This window comes from Trichoplusia ni, chromosome 2 (genome assembly GCF_003590095.1).
Source record: "Trichoplusia ni isolate ovarian cell line Hi5 chromosome 2, tn1, whole genome shotgun sequence".
NCBI lineage: Eukaryota > Metazoa > Arthropoda > Insecta > Lepidoptera > Noctuidae > Trichoplusia > Trichoplusia ni.
Window position 1 is genome coordinate 6,390,846 of NC_039479.1, and position 22,993 is coordinate 6,413,838.

A 22,993-nucleotide genomic window follows, 5' to 3' on the forward strand; every position below is an offset into this window, starting at 1 on the left:
ATGGAATAATACAATTATTGTTTGTTTAGCATTGTGTCTGTGTTAAGTTGATAATGACAATGACCTTGTGGTAAACACGTATGACCCAATTAAGAAACAATCGGAACAATTTAATTATTAGGTGTCAATTTAAATGTTAAGTTATGCAAATTTATGAAGACAAAAGTTATACAGCTTTTATAGATAATGGGATGACCAATACTAATTATCGCAACTATCAAAGAACCTTCAATTATATTATTTATCCTCACTGAATACGTAAAGCATTCAATAGGAAAATGCTTTGAAGTTCTAGACGAAAATCTCAAAAGAAGAGACGATATAACGCGTGATTCCTTAATTAAATATAAAAAACAGAATAGATATTGTATTTGAATAAATTTTCATCATAGACACGAAGAGTAGGTTCTTACTCTCGAATAAACGAGTCAAGTTGATAAATAAACTATTATTTTGATATACATCACATTTATGTAGTCTTAGTACAAGCCAAGGTCATTTTTCGAATAAAACAAAGCGTGGTGCGAGAGAAAACAAAAGCGAAACGGAATGTAGAGTAGTAAATAATGATTTATTTTTATGTTCGCCCGCCGGACCACCGCTAAGACAACACAAATTCAAGAAATAATTCCAAGCCAATATGAAGGCTCGCCGCAAAGATAATTTCATAAGATAACACCGAACTAATAGATCAGATGGATTGTATCTGTTCAGATTTAACTAATTGCGTTTTGTAACTACGTTTTCATTGAAGACATTATCGTGTTTTATCGCGAGTACCGTTATTACAATTCTACAGCTGTACTCGTTGACAGCTACACTTAACATTGTGTAAAGCCAGTCTCGTTTATTACTTTTCGTAGTTTCGTTTATTTCTTGTTCTGTTTGTACAATAAATTTGTGTAACTGCAACATTAATTAATGTCGCCGTAGGATGGAAGTCGGCAGTTACCGTCACGGTGTCTGATAATCGTAGAGTACTTAATACACCGGCTGCGTAGCTACGCGGCTCCAATAGCAATTTCCTGGACGAGCAGCAACGCAAATGGCCGACTTCTCTCTAACGAAATTACCTCCTCGTGTTTATTTTAGTACCTCGTTTAATCAAACTGCACGGCGAGACTCATTTCTATGAAATATTATTGCTACAAAGATTGAATATTTATCTCTATGGACTGACAAATTCAAGTGACCATAAATTAAACTTTTATCACTCGAATTAAAGTGATACATCTACCACAAAAATATTTTATTTTAAATTAGAGCAATAAATATTGCAAAAGCCATTAGTTGAGGCGAGCGTACGTCGGCGCGCAGCAGCGACCGACCTCTTTATATTCTCGACGAGACAATAAAATCTTCGGCTATAAACCGTGTCGCCTCACGACGTCACTTTATCTACACTAAAATGAATCAATCAGCCATCAACGGTTTACTTTCGGTTTATCGCGCCGTGTTCATATTGGAACGATGAAATCACAGATTGTGTCTGCGATCGGTGCGCTCCGACACTCGCTTCGACGAAATATCTGCACCTAGAGCGCTTGCAAACAATTCGCAGCGCGGCTATTAGCCGCATCGAATAGGTCAAAGCGGCAATAACGTTCGAGATAAGGATGTATCTCACGTCGCCTCGCGCCGCCTGTAATTTAATGTCGTTTCAAAATAGCAGCAGTAAATAGTAATTCGCGTCAGTCAGCCGTTATTGTTATGAGTGCTAATGCGCTAAGTCAGCGTTAATGCTGGCCTAATGCCCGGCTGTGTTCAGCTGAATGGCCGCTGATGTAAGTCGTTTAGCGAGACCACCGCGACAATGGCGCGGACATTAAAGTTCACACGCATCGCCGGCTCCGCAAACAATGACACGGAATAACTTTTTTACATCACAACTCGTAATTTATAATAAATTTACTGCCGCGGAACCGTTGCTCAAGCGTGTAAATTTGCTTTGCGATAACATAAGTACTTGTGTAAATAAGTATGTCGTTTGCTCATGAAAACTACATTTTTGTGTTGTTTTTATAACTGTTTGCGAGTGTTTCTAGCTCATCAAACAAGCGTGCCTAGCTGTAACACGTGATATTCGTGACGTTTTGCAGAGGGTGGCAGAATGTGGTCGCCGAGGCGCGTCGTTTGTCCGTGGACAATAAAGGCGGCCATAATAAAGTTCACACATGTCGTGCGCGCACCGCAAAGAGAATAAAACTCTCACCTGCCCGGCCAGTTCTGTCTTACCTGCAACAGATAAAAATATACAGTTAGTGGATGCTGCACTGGAAGCGTGAAATATTTTGTAAATAAGTCTTGCAAAGCGCCCGCAAAAATAGGTTTCCAGTGTTTATTTTGTGGCTTGTTGTTGAAGCTAGGGATTAGATGGACATGTAACGCATTTTTTATGTGCTTTATTTTGCTAACTGGTAACAAACTGTAAAAACAAATTGTTTTTCTTTCAATAAAACTATTTATGTTCGATAATAAAAGTTTACCTCCGTAAGATATGAAAAGTATAAATAAATACATAAGTAAAACTGGTAAAATGAGTTTATTTAAAGTATAACCTTTTAAAATTAACTTTATGTGTAAAAGTGTAAAATTAAACAGTTGTGCAATAAAATGGTTAAGACTAAATTTATAAGCCATCACAAACAAAAGCAGTTTGTACCAGGCGAGCATAAAAACGAGGAGCGCGCGGTAGTTGTGCCGCCATTTGCATGGCGTCCAGGATATTGCGATCGGGCACAGCGGTGCTCTGAGCAGCAGAAATAAAGGGAACGCGGCGCCTTCCGTGCCCGTCGACAAATGGACCGGCGCGCGGCGGTAGTGCACTGCTTTTGTCACCCGGCGAGGCCGCGTCCGTGCCACGATTAAACGAACGTCCTTTCCTAAATTACTACAAAACAGATGCCGAAAATGCATGGATTCACTTTACACTTTATATTTTGAAAATATTAAAGACTTAATTGCATTCAAGATCAGTTTTATGAGTGACGTCATTGAGGCAGATTTGACGGTCGTTGGAGCCATTCCAAGTGAACATAAACACAAATAGGTTTAGCTGGTTTAGGAGTGTTCTTTGTTTTATATTCAACTCTCGTACTTACTTATTTTTTTAGTTCGAACAAATGTAATCACAAAATACGCCGTGTTTATCTCGATTTATTATAATGGTTGTTGTCGTAAAATAGCTACATAATACGCTAGTGTATTACACTGAAGTCTTTATAACTCTGTGAATACGTATTGAAGAGTAAAGTTAGCAGCTGTCACTTTGGAAACGGAAGATTTATCGGCACTTATAACAGGCGTGTTATGTTCGTTTGACGTTTGGGTTCCCTACATTAGTCTAACGCGGTTTACGAGCCAAACGTGACACAAATGAAACGTCGTTCCGTCAAACAACAAAAGCTAACAGGATAATGTGAAATATAAATATTTTTCGTCAAAGACATTACTGGCACATCCGACATACTTATACCGACGGCTATACACACAACCACGTGGATAATGCGACTAATTATGTGATTAATCAATCATCAACCCACTATCAAGTTGTTATCTAATAAAGCATTCCTAATTTACTGTCTTTCATAGCATGAGAAATGTTTGAACAAATGACAAATTGAACACAAACCGATTATTTAAGAGTGTCCGTCAAGTATTTAATAATCAATTAGTGATGACCACATAATAACATCCGCATTAGTGTAGAATTATTTTTAAATTTAAATAAAACCTCTTTGTTGTATTTTGAATGTGGCATGTCAGATGTCTGTGCTCGCTCTTGTGTAAAACTTAGCTGCGATAGACTATGAATTGTTAAAGAAAGTTGGCGTCTTTTCATTTGTAATTTATGGTCGTGTGTCAACGCGGCATTGTGTGCGAAAGCATGTTAATGATACAAGCATACAAATTATGCGCCTTTCAAGTGTTTAACTCACGTACTCAAGAAACTAACCTATTATCGCCTCTCATAAAAATACATTATTTATCGCACATTTTATTGAAACACATTTACTAATGTCAAATGTATAATTTATATGACATTTATTTCAATAGCTTGCCACTTCTTGCGAAAAACGTTAATCGTGATGGAACAAAGTAACTTGTAACAAACTATAAACGGCTGTAGGCTATTGCATAGTTAATTTAATGAAGTTGACTATTAGATTAACTACTTTATAGAGACTACTTAACCGCAATTGATAGTGGCGTCATTATTTCTGCAATAATGGTACTACTTAGTATCCGAGATTTATTAGGATAACAGAAACTGGTTACAGTCTGTTCGTAACTATAACATGATATTCTAAGAGTCACTGACTCGTTGTACTTTATTTATTTGAAGGTCACGACCAGAGCTTTATATTCGGTCAATATTAAAGATACATATTTTTTATAAGTATGCAAAAAGTCTATTAAAGCTACTCGTGGGACATTGAAAGATCAACAACTGAATTAATTAAAAGATCTTAATTTCGTTGTTAAAAAAATACCACCCACTAATATAATAAGTAAGGATTGAGTCACTCAGTACCTGTGTATGTCCTGCATTCGTCAATAAGTTTAATGTTTTTGGCATATTGTAAGTACCGCAATATTTATAGGGTATTAAACGTTTTCAGTATAATAGAGCCCCACACTGACGCTAAGCTATTGAGAAACATTACACAGTGTAATAAATATTCATACCAAGACGATATCGCATAATTTATACAATACGCAATCTATTGTTTTGGAATTTCCGTTATCTTCAATGCTGGTATTACTTTGTTTTGAAAAGTTCTCAGAGAAATATTCATGTTCAGATGTTTTTCTATGATCTGTTTAACATAATACATACTTGTAATTTATAACCTGGCTAGAATAGAATATAAAATCAGCTAGTGCCGTTATAAAAATACTATGACTTGTATTGTAAAACGTTAGAAGTCACAAATGAATATCAATCAATCGTTTAGGCTGGGGCAGCATACGAGTATAAGAGCATAGCCATTAGTGTCGAAACTGTGCAGTACCAGGGGTCCATCAAATGGAGAGGCAATCTAGTCGGACGCAGCGGCGGGCCGCGGTCACCGAGCCAATTACTGCGGCGCGTCAGCACTGATTTATGGTATAATGGCCAATCGCGGACTCGACGCCGACGCCTACATTGTTTAAATGCCCCAGCATGGCTCGCTCGCTGACTAATGACTATTATATTAAATACTCCCCTTAACAAATAATGGCCATATTTATTGCAAGACTAGAATTACTGTAGAGCAATAAAACATGTCAAATTCAATTATGTTAGTACGTGTTGACTATTGTCGTCTCTTCACAGAACTTTAGTTTGTGATCAATCAACATAAACTAAATATTCACCAAACCTGAGATAATTCGGTTATCAGCTATCGTTTTGTTAGGCAAGTACTCGATCAATGATATCGTGGGATACAGCTGATTCCACTGACCGCTTTATACAGTAATTTAAACCAAATTATGTATAATTATCATTACAACTACCTGCTATTAGTTTTTATCCCAACTGCCGCGGGCGTAAATGACCAACTAGATATAATTAAGTGTTCAATTTATAAATTAACGGAGCAAACAGGTTTTTATTTGAAAACGAGTCGCGCCTCTCAATGGTACTTCGCAGGAAATAAATAATCGTCCGGCGATCGGTAAACTGTGGGTAATTACTGTACGTAACTGTAAGTAAAACTACGTCGGATATCGATTTATGCGGCGTGCACACCATAACTTAGATATCTGTTTGATAACAACTGCTTGATAAGAGAGGAAGAACGTTGAAAACGCATAAAATTATATGATTTATTCACAAATCGCGTATAATACAGCAGGCCCCGTCGGTAAGGGTCGAGGCAAAATTAAATTACGACGCTGTGTCGGTCATAATAAACGTAATAATAATAGTCTTACAAATAACTTAATGCTTACCTGTTCCGATATCGACATTGATGCTTATCCGTTCAAATTAATTAATAAAATGTACTTTTACAGATACACAATCAGTTTTAAATTGACAAGGAGGAACTATGTCACTGTAAATGGGTTTCTCTAAATTAAATAAGCGCCATTGATTGTTATATCATGAAAATATTGATTTTATCACACCCTAATACTACTTTATCATTAAATACTACGATGGCATTGATAAGATATCAGCGAATCAAGTCAGCACCACACAATTCCGAATATTCAGTGTTAAAACATACTCTTACGACTAATAGTCGACAAGTCAAGCTTAAATGACGATATATATGCAAATGTGTGAATAATTTAAGCCATTTACAATTCCCGCATTTATAAGCAGTCTTAAATAATAAAATTGTAACATAATAATTAAGATGAGCATAGATAAAATTGGACGGGTTAGCACCTAAACTTCGTAATTGAATAAACCGGTTGCCATAATCGATTTGAGCTAAAACATTTAAATTTTAGCTCTGCTTGGCTTGTGTTTACGATAAAAAAGATATGTTTTTATTTATATTCTACAATAAAACTTATTCTTTTACTAATTAGCGGCTAGAATTTTTATTGCATTTTTTACGATACCCTGTAAGCTAGGAACAAATATGTAAATAAAACTTAGTACAGCCGAACATGTAACTATTTGATGTCTATTTTTATCTCAAGACCATAAAAACGCCAATAAACATTTGTCTTAATCTGTTTTCGGTTCGATTAATTTTTTATCGATTGATATTACGTATTGTAATTTTTTATTTCTTGATTATTGTTGTCAGAAGGTAACTCGAATAGATTAAATACTATTTTTTATCGAATATAATTTAATCGATTCGTGATTAGGTAAAACGTATCGGTACATCCATTTTAATGATGTTCAATAATAAAGTCTTTGGTATATGAAGCGTAAGATTATATTTCCTTTCGCCTTAACGACCGCGCCATTTATATCGAGTTGACATTTTTATGGAAAACTTCCTAACCGATCGGTTCCGAGAAGCACATGTCATGTTTCGATAACTTATTTATTTTTTGTGTTCGTTGATCGGTTGCACGCGATGTGACGTGCTCGCGGCCAGTTGCCGATGTAACCGCATCTTGGGCGATTATTCACGCGATTTCAATTATCTGTATGCCAATTTGTATAATTATTAAGGGCGTGTTATAAAAACTTTGCTCCTCTGTGTCTATGCTCGCCGAGTACCGGAGTCATGTGAACCGTCTGGTGTTGCGGCATTACGCATATTATTAGCTGGGGGATAGGGCTGCCCTTTATATAACCCTAGACAGATTTAATCATGTTTTATGTTCACTACATCCAAGATAAATTACGCGACCCCGAAAGATAAGGTATCTAGCAGATATTTTACGTAAGAATATAAATAATTATGTTTTATAATAAACAATTGTTTGATTTAGCTTCAAAAGGCCAAGATACGAATCTTTGAATCTATTAACAATTAATTAATTACCTTTATTAATAACATTTATGTCAGTGGGAACATAAAAAGCAAAATGTATTGCATAAAATTATGCTTTTAAACTTCAGAAGACATCAACAATGTTTTTGTTCTTTTATAATAGGTCGAATAATATTGCTAAGATAAAAAAGAACGTGCACTGTTTAAATATTGTCACAACAAGTATCTGCTCGGGTATTATTACATTGCAGAGAAGTTAAAACAATTTTGCTGTATTGTAATCGATATTATTGCACTTTTAACTTTAGTATTCCAGTCCCAATAGCCAGACCTTTTTTGTTCGACGGCTCTTTTAACACAATAGCATTTTTTGCGTATCCGTTGGCAAAAGTATACAATATCCAATAACAATGTTAAAAAACTAAACGCTGTGAATATTGTATAACCTTTTCATATGAACGCAGTTTTATTTATTCAAATTGCGCTTGTGATTCGATTAAAAGCCGATATAATATAACTTTTAGTTAAAAAGACTTGGAATTGTCCCTTAATACGTTCAACTCACACCGATTAGCTACTTAACGATGCCTGAATTTAAGCTATTTTAATTAGCGCATTTACAAAGCCAGATTCTCGTAAATAGTGAAATGACAACCCTGTTCACTCGGTATTTTCATTAAAGAAGCCGTCTCATTAAAGACGTGCCATTCGGCTGAGCCCCTGGTGGCAATTAACGCGGTACAAAACTTTATTCAGTTGTCGCTTCGCCGCGAGCCGTGATGGCTGAGGAAATTATTCTCAGCCAAGCCGCGTATTGCGCGCCATTTGACTAACGTCTCGCCTCGCTGTTACCCTGGTACCTATTACGCTGTATGACTCTTTGCAGTTTCTGTTAATAAAGGAAACATAATATTATTTTCATTGCTGGATTGTTTGGCGCATTACAGTTTTTGGCAGAATCTACTCTGTTTGTAACATGAAACATTTTCAAGAATTTGTAAAAACCAGTATCTTTTGTAAAATTATCAAGTAGGCTTTGATAAAAATATATTTTCTAGATGTAAAAATATGAAATGTATTAACATTTTTCAATAAATAAATACATGAGCCTCCGAAGCATACTATTTTATTTTACGAGGCCTCTTTTAATTGCATAAAAAATGCAAGAAAATTAATCACATCCATCCATTAAACGTACTCTCAAACTTAGCTCTTTAATATTTACAAAATTATTTTTTTCTTAAAGAGTACCTCCGTAGTACATTTATAAGCTGATATCCCCTCATTTTATCAAAGCAAAAATAATTAATTGATTTCTGAAAATGACAGCATAACACGATGCATACAAATATGTACATAATTAAGTCAATTTGCTGAGTCGTTTTACCAGCTGGTATATTTCATGTGTTTATCAGATTGCGTCACATTTCGCGTTGCACGCTTGATAAAAATAAAATGTCAGTTTATTTTCATCCGTGAACGGAGGACGGTACGAGTGGCACAGTTACTGCGCTACACCGATGTATTTATTTCAGCAAAAAATCTACACTGCTGCTTGGATGTACTTAATTGAAAAGAATTGGCGTTGGCAACCGAGTTTACTAGTGAACAAACGTGTTATTATTTTATCCGTGTGCGTTCATAGAATCAGTTATGATGACTTTCGTATTGGGGTTTATTTGTTGTTGCTGTTTCATTTTTTGTTGCTGTTGGTTTATCGTTAATCATGCTATATAGCAGGCTTTTTTATAAGGTCTTCATTAAGAAACTATATATGACCATTTAAAATTGGCGTAAAATACAGAGCATATGATTGTATGTAAATATTGTTATACGTACGGAAAAATATCTTGAAAATGAAAACAATTATATGAATTACATACCAAGAAAGAAAACTAAAAACCTACACACAAACAAGATACAAAAGAGCAAAACGTACAAAGCAATCTTATAAAGGCAACAACAATTACGACACAGCCATGTTAACCGCGTCGTTACGTATAGAAGTCGTGTTACCTAAATTAGCCTCTAAATCTAACATCAATGTCGTTCATTGTTGGGACAACAAGTGGGACGCACGTCAAACGGCGCACAATTATAGATGCGCAATCATTCGTGCTCATGTTCTCCTGGTACACAACTAACGCTGAAAAATTTTAATGGATCGTATATTTCACTGTTGACGTACAAGATTTCTTATTATATTCTCACTAATATCACAGAAATGGATCTTATTACGTGTAGGATAAGTACTAAAGTTGTGTCGTGAGTTTATGAAAATTCGGTGTAGAAATAGACGACCGCATTGCGTGGGTGAACATCACATCTAAATATTATGGATACAAACATTCCAAATTAGCTACGGACATTAAACGGAATGTATACTTTAATAATATATTTTCCCTTAATACTCGAGCTGTCAACGTGTCGTTTTGTTTACGACAATTATGTAAACACGATGCTTCGACTCTAAATCAACAACATTCCAATTGAAATGTTTTCTAGTAAATTGATTCATTCAAATATTAACTAACCTATACCACAGCCGTACTTACAAACCAAATAAATAAATCCCTTCACTCTAGGGTTGTCTTTAATGAAATTAAACGTTGAACCTTTTTCATTTGATGATGTTACATGTTATGAATACAATTATTGAACTTAGAATGAAATTAGCATCACAAGTAAGAGTGCGTGCTGCTCATGAATAATTTACGACATGAAACATAAAAAGTTTTAATTTTTATAGCCTTTACGTGATGCAAAGTACCGAACAATGGGCGTATATTAAAGTTTCTCCCGGTAGCTATAAAAGCGCGCATCGGAGCGGGCAGACAGATTAGTTTCGGTAACCCTAGTCTCCGTGTCAACTGATCGGCCGGCTTTGCGGCACACCGAGCGAACGAGTCGAGAATCCGTGCTCACTAATACTAGGGGACCAGAGCACCGCCGAAAGTATGGAGTGCACATCGCAAACACGAGCGTACGCACACACCGGAACAAAGCAGAGAATCGATACGAGAGGGGGGCCTCCCGCGGCCCATCGAGGGGATGAATTTAAATTATTCACAGCGGGTATAACTGCGTGCCGTCTTTAACAAACAAATTACGTATGCGCACCTAATAACGCGATACACGAGGCGCTCGGCTTCTGGGCCACCGAGCTTTCAATTATAACTTGGTAGGATAAGCGACGCGGGTTGGATTTGTAATTACCTCCGACCGATGGCTGCTCCGAGCTCGGAATTCACTAATTAGTTCAACTATGTCGTAATTACGAGCTCTGTGAAATCGTAAACGGCATTAAAAGCTTTCAGCTCACTCAGTCAACACACTACGTGTATTGTTGAGTTTTCTTAATTAACGCCTTGTAATTTATTGGCAGAGTCACCGCAGTAAATATTACGTGTGAATGATGATACTCATTCAATTATTAAGAAATGATTCATAGGCATAATTATAATTTCCATTTTAAGACAGTATAATTATCTGGCTAATAACGCGAAATAATGCAAAGGATTTCTGCTAAAAATATCATCAAGCCAATTAAATTTAAGAGAACAGCTTTGTCCAAATAAAAACCTAAAACGACATCGTTTTCAGCATAAAACACAAGTAGCACGTTTAGTAATAAGGCACAATGCGAAAAGAAATACCAGACACCGATTAGAGAAAGGGAAATGCTCGCTTCAATCTCAATCATCTGCCCTAAACGCCGACACAAAGTAAGAAAGTAGGGAGCGTATAAAACGTCAAAAGAGATTGAATATCGATTGTCGAGTCGACAGCAATCTCGAGCTCTCGTCGTGAGGAGACGCGAGGAGGCGTGCGGAGGAGCGAGGGGCGCGGGGGGCGCGGGCCACTTCCGACCACCCGTGACAATTTATGTTATTGGCACCGCGCTGCCCGCCGGTGATACGGGACCCTCACATGTAATTGTTAGTTGGATACCGCAGGATATTGGCGAATTAAACGAGAGCGGTGATTGATTAACCACCGATAACGATTACGGATATTGCGGTGCCCGAATGAAAAATGAAGGGAGAAAAGGGGAGCCTCGAGCGCCATCAAATAAAGCAAAAATCTGTTTAAAAAACAAACACTGTCATCAAAACGAAAGTGAATCGAAATGCCCGTAATCGTGGCGCACCGAACAGAAATAAAACAAAACACGACGCGCATGCACGCGGCACTCGCCCGTTTACAGATTAAGCCGAAAAATCAACAAAAATATATTTTAATCCGACCCAACAGCATTCTCGCATTTCCGGCGGCAAAAACTCGCTCGCCACGACACATGGGCGAGAAAAAACCCGAGTTATTATCTTAAGTCGAACCCAACAGAAACCATTAGTAAACAACACGGGCACAAAAGAGGGCAAAATAGCGGCTTATAAAAAACGTAACAAAAAATCAGCTTTTGATCCCAAGCTCCCCTATATTTTGTTTGTGAAGGTTTTATTAGTCGACGAACTAGTCGAGCGATCCGATTTGTTCGTACATCTCCCAAATCGTGTAGTTTTATTGGGATTAATGTTTTTTTTGACGTATTTTCCATGCTGACGTGCTGCGGAAACTGTAAAGTATAAATTGGAATCGCACAAACTGACGCAAAGTCAACTCTAAAAACAAGCAGAGTATGTAAAATGCTATTGGTGTTCTGCGCAAACTATTTTGAATGCGAGATACTCCAAGTCGTTTACACACATTTGAATACGATGTGTGGTGCGACAAATCTGTTCTGGTCTCTGTCGCAGTGAAACTTTCCACTGAACAAAGAGACGCGCAGGTAAACGCCAGCTGCGGATTACTGCCGTGACCGACTAAACAATCGACTCGATCCCGGATCCGGTCGACTAAATTCGAAACGACTCCACCGACGCCGTCGACCCGATACGAGAGACGAGAACACGCTATAACTAACTTAAATGGCTTTATGACAACTAAGACGGGGGAATTTATTAGAGAACCGACGCAGCTCTATGTTATTCTATTGATGACAGATTGACTCGGCGTTAATTGATGTAATAATAGGGGACGATCGAGGCGTCTCAATGTGCCAGCTGTCAATTGGGCAGCAAACAATCCGAGTGGAATAATATTCAGTTACTCAGCCAAATTGCAAAACCGTTAAATAAGTAACTGTAAACATAAACTGTGCACGCCGTGAACGGAGCGGAAACGTGTGGAGCGTGAATCGTGATAACTTACAGATCACTGCAATTAATGTTGAATCAATTTGCTTTGCAGAAGCGAATATTTATTATCGTTTCAATTGTTCATGACATAATAAACGAGAACATAACAAACCGCAGCCGAGTATAATACGAAGCGGAAATAATAATGGCATTTGTTAGAGCGGAGCGCGCTGTCGGCGCCGCGGGCCTTGCCCGGCCTCACATCCTAATTACGCCAATAATAATTACACAGTAGCCGCCGGCAGCTGGCGAACTACCTCCTCGCGCCTACTGCTGTCTCGATCAATAGCTTAATGAACTTCCAATAGAAAAAATACTACGGACAGCGGGGCTTGTTCATATTCATGCCCGGAATTCATTACGCATATCATTCCAACCATGCATTAATACGAGCGGTGGCTCTGTTAAGTGGGATCAGAAATACCCATTTAATTGAGTCTAGTGTTTTATGAGGCACAAGAAACCATTATTACATAGCTGACTTTCCGACTGCGTATCCTGCCGGCTCGATCATGTCGAAGTGGACGCCTATAATAATGATGGTTGTGCATTTATAGTAATTATTGCGATTCGTTCCGCGGCCTACGAGGGAGTTATGCTCCGATAGCCCATTTATTTTATCGCATCAGTCAATTACTTCGTGTATGGGTTATTAAAATTTTAATTCTCGGCATGAAGCCATGGAGTTTGGCTGAAGCAATAACGTTTTTTAAATGAATGATGATACGCCCGGAGCAGGTAACGCGATACGTGCGTTCTACGTATAAATAAAGCCGTTGAAGCGCAAAATTCATTGGAATTTATCACTCACGTCAGAGATGGTTCAATTTTGCACACACCATGTCGATACATTATACTGCACTATCGTCAGCCGCTGCTCTTTTGATTATTTACATACTGGCAGATTAATTATACAGCTCGCAGACATTAATTCTTATTTTTATGTCTTGGTAATTAAATATGGCCGCTCGGTGCGTATCCATACGAGTTGATAACATCGGTACTTATGAGAACATATAAACTGTTTAAAGTTGCAATCTGTATCGAAACAGAAATTGATTTTAGAATTGGCGTGACTTGCGGCACAAGCTCGAACATATTTATTTAATGTAAGCGGTGAGCTTGGCAGCCAGTTAGCAGTTAGTTTAGTGAGAACACTGATCAGCCAGCAATCAATATGTAAATTTATTCAGAGCGATCGGTATAATCGAGCGCTGCGGTGCTATTAACCTCATTTGTGACGACATATTCATGTTAAATATCATGCTCCCCTGGTCACTTTGATAGAAATCATATTAATTTATCGCATCTGCCACGATTCAGTTAATCTTTCTTGATTGATCTTTTTTTTTATTTATGCTTGATCATCATGGCAATTGGCTGGCATTTTTAAAGATTTATCTTGATTTAAAATATAAAAATACGTTTGTTAGTTCTTTGACTGAATGAAAATATGTCTTATACAGTGTTTTTGTTAACATACAATTGAATTAATTGCAGTACACCACAGAGATTATTTACTATAATTTGATAATTAAAAGGCAAGCTTTCTCTAAGTAAATAAAAATAGTGATAAAGGGAGGGGTATTAAAATCACCACCCCTCATTTGTGCTTAGTCGTATAATAATGTATACCACGGTTTAAGTACCAGGGGCGCAGACAATCAGCTAAATGGTCAGGGGTGCAGTGATAGTGTTGCGATGCAAAGGTATGAATGCATCTTCCCAGTTGTGGCAGATGAATAACGAAAAGTATTTTTACTTCTGCTGTCATCAATCTTATTATACGTTAGGGGAATTGGAATTAAATTGATTTTTAAACTGAACGAATGGTATTAATATAAAATGAAAACTAACATGGATTATTTTAAGTTTTTTTTAGGTTGTAAAAACTATTGAAGTCTCTTAATTTAATTAAGGTCATTTCTAATTGATAGATAATGTTTTACTTCTTTGCTTTAAGATTATGGGTTTAATGAAGTTTTAATAACAAAAAGTACAGCTCGATTCATTTATTTTACGCAAAAATGTTTTAATAAGGCTGTAAACTAGATGAGATCTTTAAACATTGTTAGAATGAGACTAAAGACTTCAAAATTGATATCTCGTCTTTAATTATCACGCTCAGAAAGTTTTCCAGTTAGGGGGCGAACGTTAAATTGATTCCACAGGCACTTTAGAAATTTTTAGAGCCCTCGACAGTGATTAATGAATGGAATTTTGGAGACTGCGATGTGTTCGCAACCCTCGAACGAATAACAAGAAAAGCAAAGGGAGCGACTCCCTCCATCTTAGATTCACCCTATACATTTATTCGGTACAGTAATTTCGGTTGAGCCATAAAATATTGCGGGCCCGGTATTGCTCAAGCAGCTGCCATTGATAAAACTTTAATGTAACAAACTAACCATAATTTGATGTGGTTAAGCGTGATGAGTTCATACGAGACGCGCGGTTTGCATAAACCTTTGGCAATAGCTCCGAGTCACGTCGAAATGATTAATGATGCGTGTCGTGCATTCGCTTAAGCATTGTGAAAGATGTTCATTGCATGCAGGTGCACAAGCCGCCGAGGATTCTTCACTGGAGGTATTTATTAACGGACCCGCTTAACTATTTTATCGGGGACTGGGAAAGCGACCGGTGATTACGTCGACTTAACGAGCCGATCCCCATTACTAGTACCGTTCTCTATATGTGTACCGCGCATGACAACTTGCTGCAACATTCTCAATTAACGGTCTAACTTTGCATTTGTATGAGATCACTTTCGAGTTACGGGTTTACAGCGATTTGGTGAAGACGCCTCAAGTAAATAGTCTAATTATAGATAATATAGATGTAGAGCATTAAATCAGGATATTAATAAATGCTGCATTTATTATTTTATCACTGTTACAAAACATTTTTTTAAAACGTTCAATTAATTTTCACGCATAAAAATAAGCTAGTTGAAAACAATTCGCTTGTTCTCGCCGTTATCCGCATTTCTCCTACATTCCATAGTTTTATTTTTTTCACCCGTGCGAGGGATTTTGATCGCGGTCAGTGTGGTTGCCGTCCACAAAAATGAAAAAAGGGTCATACAGGTCGCTTCGTTTTATTACTGCAGCATGCCTAGATGGCATGTCTGCTCAATAAGGCGGGAGCACTCATGACCTTCCCTAATCAATTCAATTGATCCATTCATGAAGAATCATAGTGAGTTGGCTTTATAGTAGCCACAGAATTTTGTCAGCAGCTTTTTGAATATGTAATCAGCATAGTTATTCGAAGGTAACTAAACTTTGACTTCTGATTTTAAACTCAAAGATTGTATCTTAATTCTCTGAAATGTGGAAACATAACAAGTCTGCTTCGACTAAGCCCTTGATAAAATACAAAATAACTAGCCGCTTGTGGAACGGTACTCAATGGTTGGTACTTAGTAGCTTTCTGTTGCATAATCTGGCTTTTGAATTTGTGCATCGAAGATACACAGCCTTATTTGCCACGGAGGCCACAATCGCATTAATTTGTGGAGTGCAGCGGGTATTGTGACGTGGCCGGGGCGCGGGGCGTGCGGTGCGGGCGGCGGGGGAGGCGGGGCGGCCCGCTGGGGTGATTTAATGAACCGATGCGGCAGGCGACAGGCGCGGATTACACCCCACGACCGTTTGCACTCAATCAAGCTCGCAAACAGCCCTAAGCCCGGACAATTAAATACACTGTTCCGAAACAATCAGATACACACGCGATAAGAGCAATCGGACGATTAGTGCGCGATTATTGTTATCAACGACGATTGGGTGATCGATAGATTACTGCAAGTGACTTCACAGCTCTGTGTCAACGTGGTGTCCTTGTCGACAGGTCAGAGGTTCATTGTAATGGATAATTGGCAACTAGTAGTTAGATACAATGTAATATTTGTAATGTTTTATAAGATCGTTAAATACGAAATGCTACAACCAACATACATCGGCCTTCTAGCAGTAATACGCCGTGACATATCGTTATGGCACAATGTTGTGTTTTAGATTTCTAACAAAGAGTTTACCTTTTATTCTTTGTTGTGTCAGGTTTCTATTTTTAAATAGGTGTTTTGTACTAAACATTAGGAGATGAGAGCAGACTATCAGGTTAGACAGTGCTCATAGAAATAATGTGTGTTACAGCAGGACATCCAATAAAAGTGAAGATCATACCTTATTTTCAGTTTTTTGTTTTTTGGCTGGTGGAGGCTGCGAACTGTGCGTTTCTTGCCGTGAGTCGTCAGGTTCAGGTTTGGAAGGGGTTGAGGGCGCATGCGGGGCATGCGAAGTATGATGCGCGTGCTGCGCCGGCGCCGGCGCCGGCGGGGGCGCGGGGGCGGGTGTGGCCGGCGCCGGGGGCGCGGGCGCGGGGGGCTTGCTGTCCATGCGCGGCGCGGGCGCGGGCCGGGGCTCGGGCTTGGCGTGCGGCGCGTGCGGCGCGTGAGGAGCGTGCGGCGCGGGCGCGGAGAGCGCGGGCGTGTGCGGCGGCGGCGGCGCAGGCGGCCCGGGTGCGTTGGGCGGCGGCGGCACGCGCGCCACGCCGTTCACGTCGTGCGGCGGGTGCGGGTGGTGATGCTTGTCTCGCGCCTTGTCGCGGCGGTGTCCTCCGGACCCTCGCTTGGCGGCGGCGGGCGGCGCGGCTTGCGCGGGCACCGTCGACTTGGGCTCACCGTTCATTTCGTTCGACTTGACGATCTCGTGCTTGGCTTCGGAGCTCTTGGTGCCAGGCTTGGTGCGCTTGATCTTCATCTTGAGCGCGGTGCGCTGCGCGTCAGGTTCGGCGCGCGCCGCCATGCCGCCCGCCTCGTCGGTCTTCTCTATGTCGGCATCGAGGTCTATGATGAGGTCGCCGATGCCGATGTCCCACTCGTTGTCATCGTACTCGAAGTTGGCGGGGTGCGCGTGGGGCGCGGGGCGAGCTCCGCCGGCCGGCGCGCCCTCCCTCATTGGCGCCGCCATGCGCGCCGGCTGCCCGCGCCCGCCCCCCGCTGCCCCGCACACGCACACACCATTGTAGCCCTGAAACAAGCAGATAGGTACCTCACATCCACTCTATAACAACAACAATATGTAAAGTGTAAACCAAATTGTCCCTTGACCAGGAAATAAGTTGTCCTTGATCTACAACACCGTTCTTAATCTAGTTGTAATCGTTACAACAACTCAACCGCACTGAAGCCAGGTACTTCATTCCCTTTTTGCAAGCAACGTAAAACTTGTCTCATCAAATGTCATTCAAAATATCTCAATGGACTAGGTGCATATTTTTCCTATAGGTAGCTCATATTGGCAGTTTCATCACAGCTTTTATTGCAAAGTTTACAACTACTTCCAAGTGAACCTCATACTTTTCCTTCTGTACAAAAATACCGTTCGTACATATAGTTACAACTTAATTATAGTACCGCGAAATCTAAAATTATCTCTATCTGTTGATTAAATTCGCAGCACAGCAAAGATTGATTACAGCAATATTAATATTTCTTTATCGACGAACTAACTGATGTAAGACATCGATAGACGAAATTTTAATAACAGCGTATCGAGCTGGCCAGCTCCTAAACTATAAAAATTAATACAGCGCTGTAAAAACCACTTAAATGAACATGTCCATTTAAAATTATTCCTTTATAGAAATTTCATATCGTACGAAGTTATAACCAATTCAAAGGGGCAATAATCGTAAAATAGTAATAAAACAGCGTAGATAAGCCCGGTTACTCTCACAAAGCGTAACATAAACCCGGGCTAGGTGCGTACTTAGTGCCACAGCTATGCGTATTTATTGCAATTTACAACTCTGAGCATTAGATTCATAGAAGATGCAAACAGCCAGGGATTAGCGCTCGCATCCGCTCACGACGCGGACGCGCTCACTCGCAAAACGTTTTATATTCACACTAGCTTATGACGAACATTTTAAAAGCGAAACGAAATGTACGTTTCGTGCCAGCATGCCATTTAGAAAAACTATTATCGCGTTATCTATAGAAATGGGAATGTTTCATTTTACACACACCCTTACAACACCCGAAACTTTATGGTTTGTCCTCATGAAGTCATGACACACACGAAGCAAACATACTCTATAGAATTATTTATTTGTTTATAACAAGGTGACGTTTAACTATTTTAACAATGTATTTTGTAGACCAATATACCTCTAGTGCAGCATTCAATTTATGATTTAAGTTGATCGATAAATCATCTAATGAATTGTATTCGACTTGATCAGTGCTACACAGTAAAGAACAATTTAATAATTGTAATAAATAACGACGACTTCATAAACAAGCTCTTTGATTAACTATGAACATTTAATGTTAGGAAAATAATTTAAATTGTTTTAAACAAGGTTCCCTTTATACCTGAATGGAGCAATTTCAAATTTTATAGGAAAACAGCGCAACAGGGGTGATATCATAACAGGGTTGTCGACGATTATAACAAAAGAAAAGATTCTGAAAAAAAAATTGAAATGGTTGGTAATGGGTAAAATTGTTTTTTATCTAATAAGTTTTCTTTTTGTTGTAACTATATGATACATATTGGAGGTAGATATTATTTAAATTCAACTATTATCAGTCACACAAAACTATTCGCCAGCATCGCCTCTGATTTCCTGCCTAACGTTTTTTCTGGACGATATTGCCATGTCCCGAAGCAGTTTTCGAAACTTTTAAGTAGTGCAGAAAACTTTGTATGTGGCAGGCAGCCCTACATAGAGCGGGCAGTTTATAGCGACGGCGACGATGCCGGCTTTACTGCGCCCTTTTGATAACTCCTCGTAACTTTTTTATGACGCGCGTGCTTATGCGAGCCTGGTACTAACGCTTCAGCATTATTCGAAAAGTACCTTGCCTGTACAATACATGAAAAACAAGCTTAGAAAATATCCCGGCGTTTGTTTAGCTGTTTTGAACAACATACCGACCGGTTAACGATATTGGTAACCTTTCGCACAAAGTTAATAAAGATGAATAAACTCGTTTTTCGAAATAAATAATTATTTTTCCATTAAATGCCGTTTAATTTAATGGCCATTTTGCAGATTGATTTTAGATTCTCGTTTGTTGTTTTTATACTTATGAGTTAGTCGGACTCGTAAAGGTTATAAATACACACTTGAAAAAGAGTAGACAATAATCGTTAAATACAGGTACTCTGATTAAGCCGCTATAAAGCTTTCTTTTGTATTATTTTTTATCCGTCTATTCATATCTATTCCAATCTATTTCTACCTGTATATTTTTTATTACGGTACCGTGTATCATGCAGATAATTATTTCGCTCCAACGATACACATTTATCAGACGTTTGTTTCCTAGTATTAACAGTTACGCTTAATGGTGCTTTTAATTCAGAAACTATTCGAAACATGAGCTTTAAGCAAAAACGGAATACCACCATCACCGTCGATTCTGCGTACGAATACCAAGCATCTCTTTAACATAAAAGAAACTCGTTGGGCGTGCTGTAAACAATTTAATCGTAAACTAACGCATTTAGAACACGTTTTTAAAGGGTATAAGCGTTATAAAGAAGCAAATTGTGTAGCAAATAACGCTTATAATTAACTTTATACACGAACCAATTATATTGGCACTTAATTAGCAGTTCAGACGTGAACTTTTAATACATATTTGTCTTTCGCGGAATTGAAAACGAGCTGCCCTTTTTACTCTACTGATCCACAACTGTTAACATGTCACACTAAGAGAAAAATAAACTTTACTAATATACATTTAAGATCGATATTAGAACAAAAGCTCTTATTTTGTAACTTTATTATCTTGTATCTGTGATCCTTAAATGTGTTCTGTAGAATTTCTAGCATTCACAGAAACATCTGAATGAACTTTTAAATTGGAAATAGTTGGAAGGCATGCTATGCCGGGGGTGTCCGTTACACATCCGGACAACCGGGTCGGAACGTGTTAACCGTCCATTATCCCGTATCGGGTCAAATACCCACACAAGTCGACAAGTCCAATATTGACGTGAAGCAGGAAGACAGAAAACGAACCACTTTAAGATAAGCATTTATATAAAAAGAGTACTTTAACAAGTACATGTGAACATGTCATACACACTTAAGAACTATGGGATATGTTTGCAGTTTCTATAACCATATGAAAAATGAGTTAATAATTTTAGTCTAGTTTAGTAGTAAAATTTAGAATCCAGGATTCTTTAAGGTGTTTTTCAGCACTATTTACCAGTAGTGACTTTAGAATAATAAGAAAGTACTGAAAGTAGGTATATTATGTAACTTTGATACATCACTTAGATATATTCCTGTGTTGGCATCGAACTAGCCTTTCGTGAATACAATAGGGATGATGACTGGGTATAAAAAGATAAAATCTCATTAGTCCCTCAGTTAGATAATTGAAAAGTTTGAACCACGTATTTTTTCCTTTTTCTGAAAAACTAGAATTGACAAAGATTAACTGCTTTAAAGTTTAGGAGAGGGGGCTTGCGACGTAACGATATGGTAAAATTTATACTCAATCGTGACGTCAAGCGTAAGTTTCATTCACTGTAATTTGGTCAATTTATGTTTGCGGGACAAATTAAAAAATACGTATCCATTATTATACACAAAACTACAAGACGGACACTGCAAAAAAAATTGTCGTCATCCCTATTCCGTAACAGAGGCCATAGCTATAGATCCGCATATAAAGTATGTAATCGTTCAAATATTCTTATCTTAAATTCTAATAACGAAACATATCGACGGATACCTAATAAAACACAAATAAAAGCAATATCCCATTGGCATATAAAAGTTAATTATAGTTTCGGAAACTAACCTCTAATTAAATCGAAAACTAGTTTGATATCGAATATCGAGTATAACATTTTAATGGGTTGAACACGAATCGAATAATCTCTGGCTCAAAGCTGTCAGTCCATTCTCAAATAGGTAATAGAAACTAATTGATACAAACCTATTTGGCGGGAATTAATCAAACGGCGTCGTTCAAATTTACTTATTACATTACAGGGCTACAATTAAATATTTAGACAATTATAATGTGTAATTTTATTGCATTGACGGACGGACATAGTTGCTCTCGTGTTTTTGTTTTTATTTTTAATCGATTTAAAAAAAGAGTTTTTGTTCTTGTATTGCGTGATATCTTTGATGTTATTCTTTAACAATAATATTTCTATAACGATTATGTGCAGTTATAAAGGTCCTTAGCAGCAAAGGTTTTTGCGCTATGCTTTTAAAGAACCTAGAATATTAATGCACATCATTTTTCTATTATGAAAGGTCACGATCTGGCTGTTCGTTAATTAAAAACAATTACTTACTAAACTAATTTTGATGAGCATAGCTTTATTAATTTCACGCTAAGCTTATTTACTTTTTTAACAAAAACCACTTGACCTTTATTATATGGAATATGAAAAACGTGTAGGTAAGTAAATTGTTTTGAGCACGAACGACTTGTTTGAGTACTCTGAATGTTTATGCTATGCTGGTACGAAGTTTTACTTTTTAGGTTAAAATATTCCATTGACATTTTAGTCTAATTAAAAAGTACTCAAAATATGTTACAAGAACACTTAATCAACATTATTATAACACTCGTCTCGAACACAAATTCGTATTATTACAATTTATTCTACTTACAAACGAGAGATGGAAGTTAGCAGTTAAAGAAGTTGAATAGACCAATTAACTCCTACTTCAATACGAAAACATGTTTAGCAACGAAAATAAAATGAATATCAAAAGTTTTTTCATAAACAACTCACGAAAAAGTTTTATAACGAGACGTATTTTAAAACTATATTATTAGTGATGACAAAGCACATTAAGCAAGTATTTCAGTATAATGATTTTAAACGTCAACATAAATGAAGAGAATGTTTTCAAAGGAAAGAGATGAATTGCTTAGTGGTAGATAAATCGCGACGGATTCCATTATACTCCAGCCGTATGTTTGTCAATAGGGCGGCTGATTGGGAGCTCCTCGACGCGCTGCGAGCCTGGTACGCGCGGGTGATTTACCGACCCGCCGCGCTACTTGGCGCGCTGCCCGAGCGTCGAACCCGGACTAGAGGTGCACTTTACCCGGAGAAAAATTGCTTGTTGGCCGGAAATACGCTTGCAATATACCCGACATTAGTTTATTTGTGTTGAATCAAAAATGTTAGAGTTAAAATTGTTACGCTAAGCGCTCTAGTCGTGAAACTTGTGAAGCAGTTTTGTCTGAGAATTTATGTTCGTTATGGCACACTTATTGAAAAGATAACTTCAAGACTATAGTGTGTTTGAATTTTCAAAGGCTTTATTATTTTGCGAGAATGTAAAACTGTAAGTTATTACAGAATGAAACTAGTGTTTCAGAAGCTCTATAGTACTCTT

At 38.0% G+C, this 22,993-nt stretch overlaps 1 protein-coding gene across 6 annotated transcripts in view; it reads right to left on the reverse strand.

Moving 5' to 3' along the window:
* The window catches only part of LOC113505134 (zinc finger protein 608-like), an 89,516-nt gene that overhangs the window by 40,855 nt on the left and 25,668 nt on the right, over positions 1-22,993 (reverse strand). For all 6 annotated transcript variants that reach the window (XM_026887719.1, XM_026887682.1, XM_026887701.1 and 3 more), the window contains one exon: positions 16,780-17,625. In XM_026887719.1, coding sequence (XP_026743520.1) covers positions 16,780-17,565 — 786 coding nt within the window. In that variant the 5' untranslated portion in view covers positions 17,566-17,625. The remainder of the gene's footprint in view (positions 1-16,779; positions 17,626-22,993) is intronic.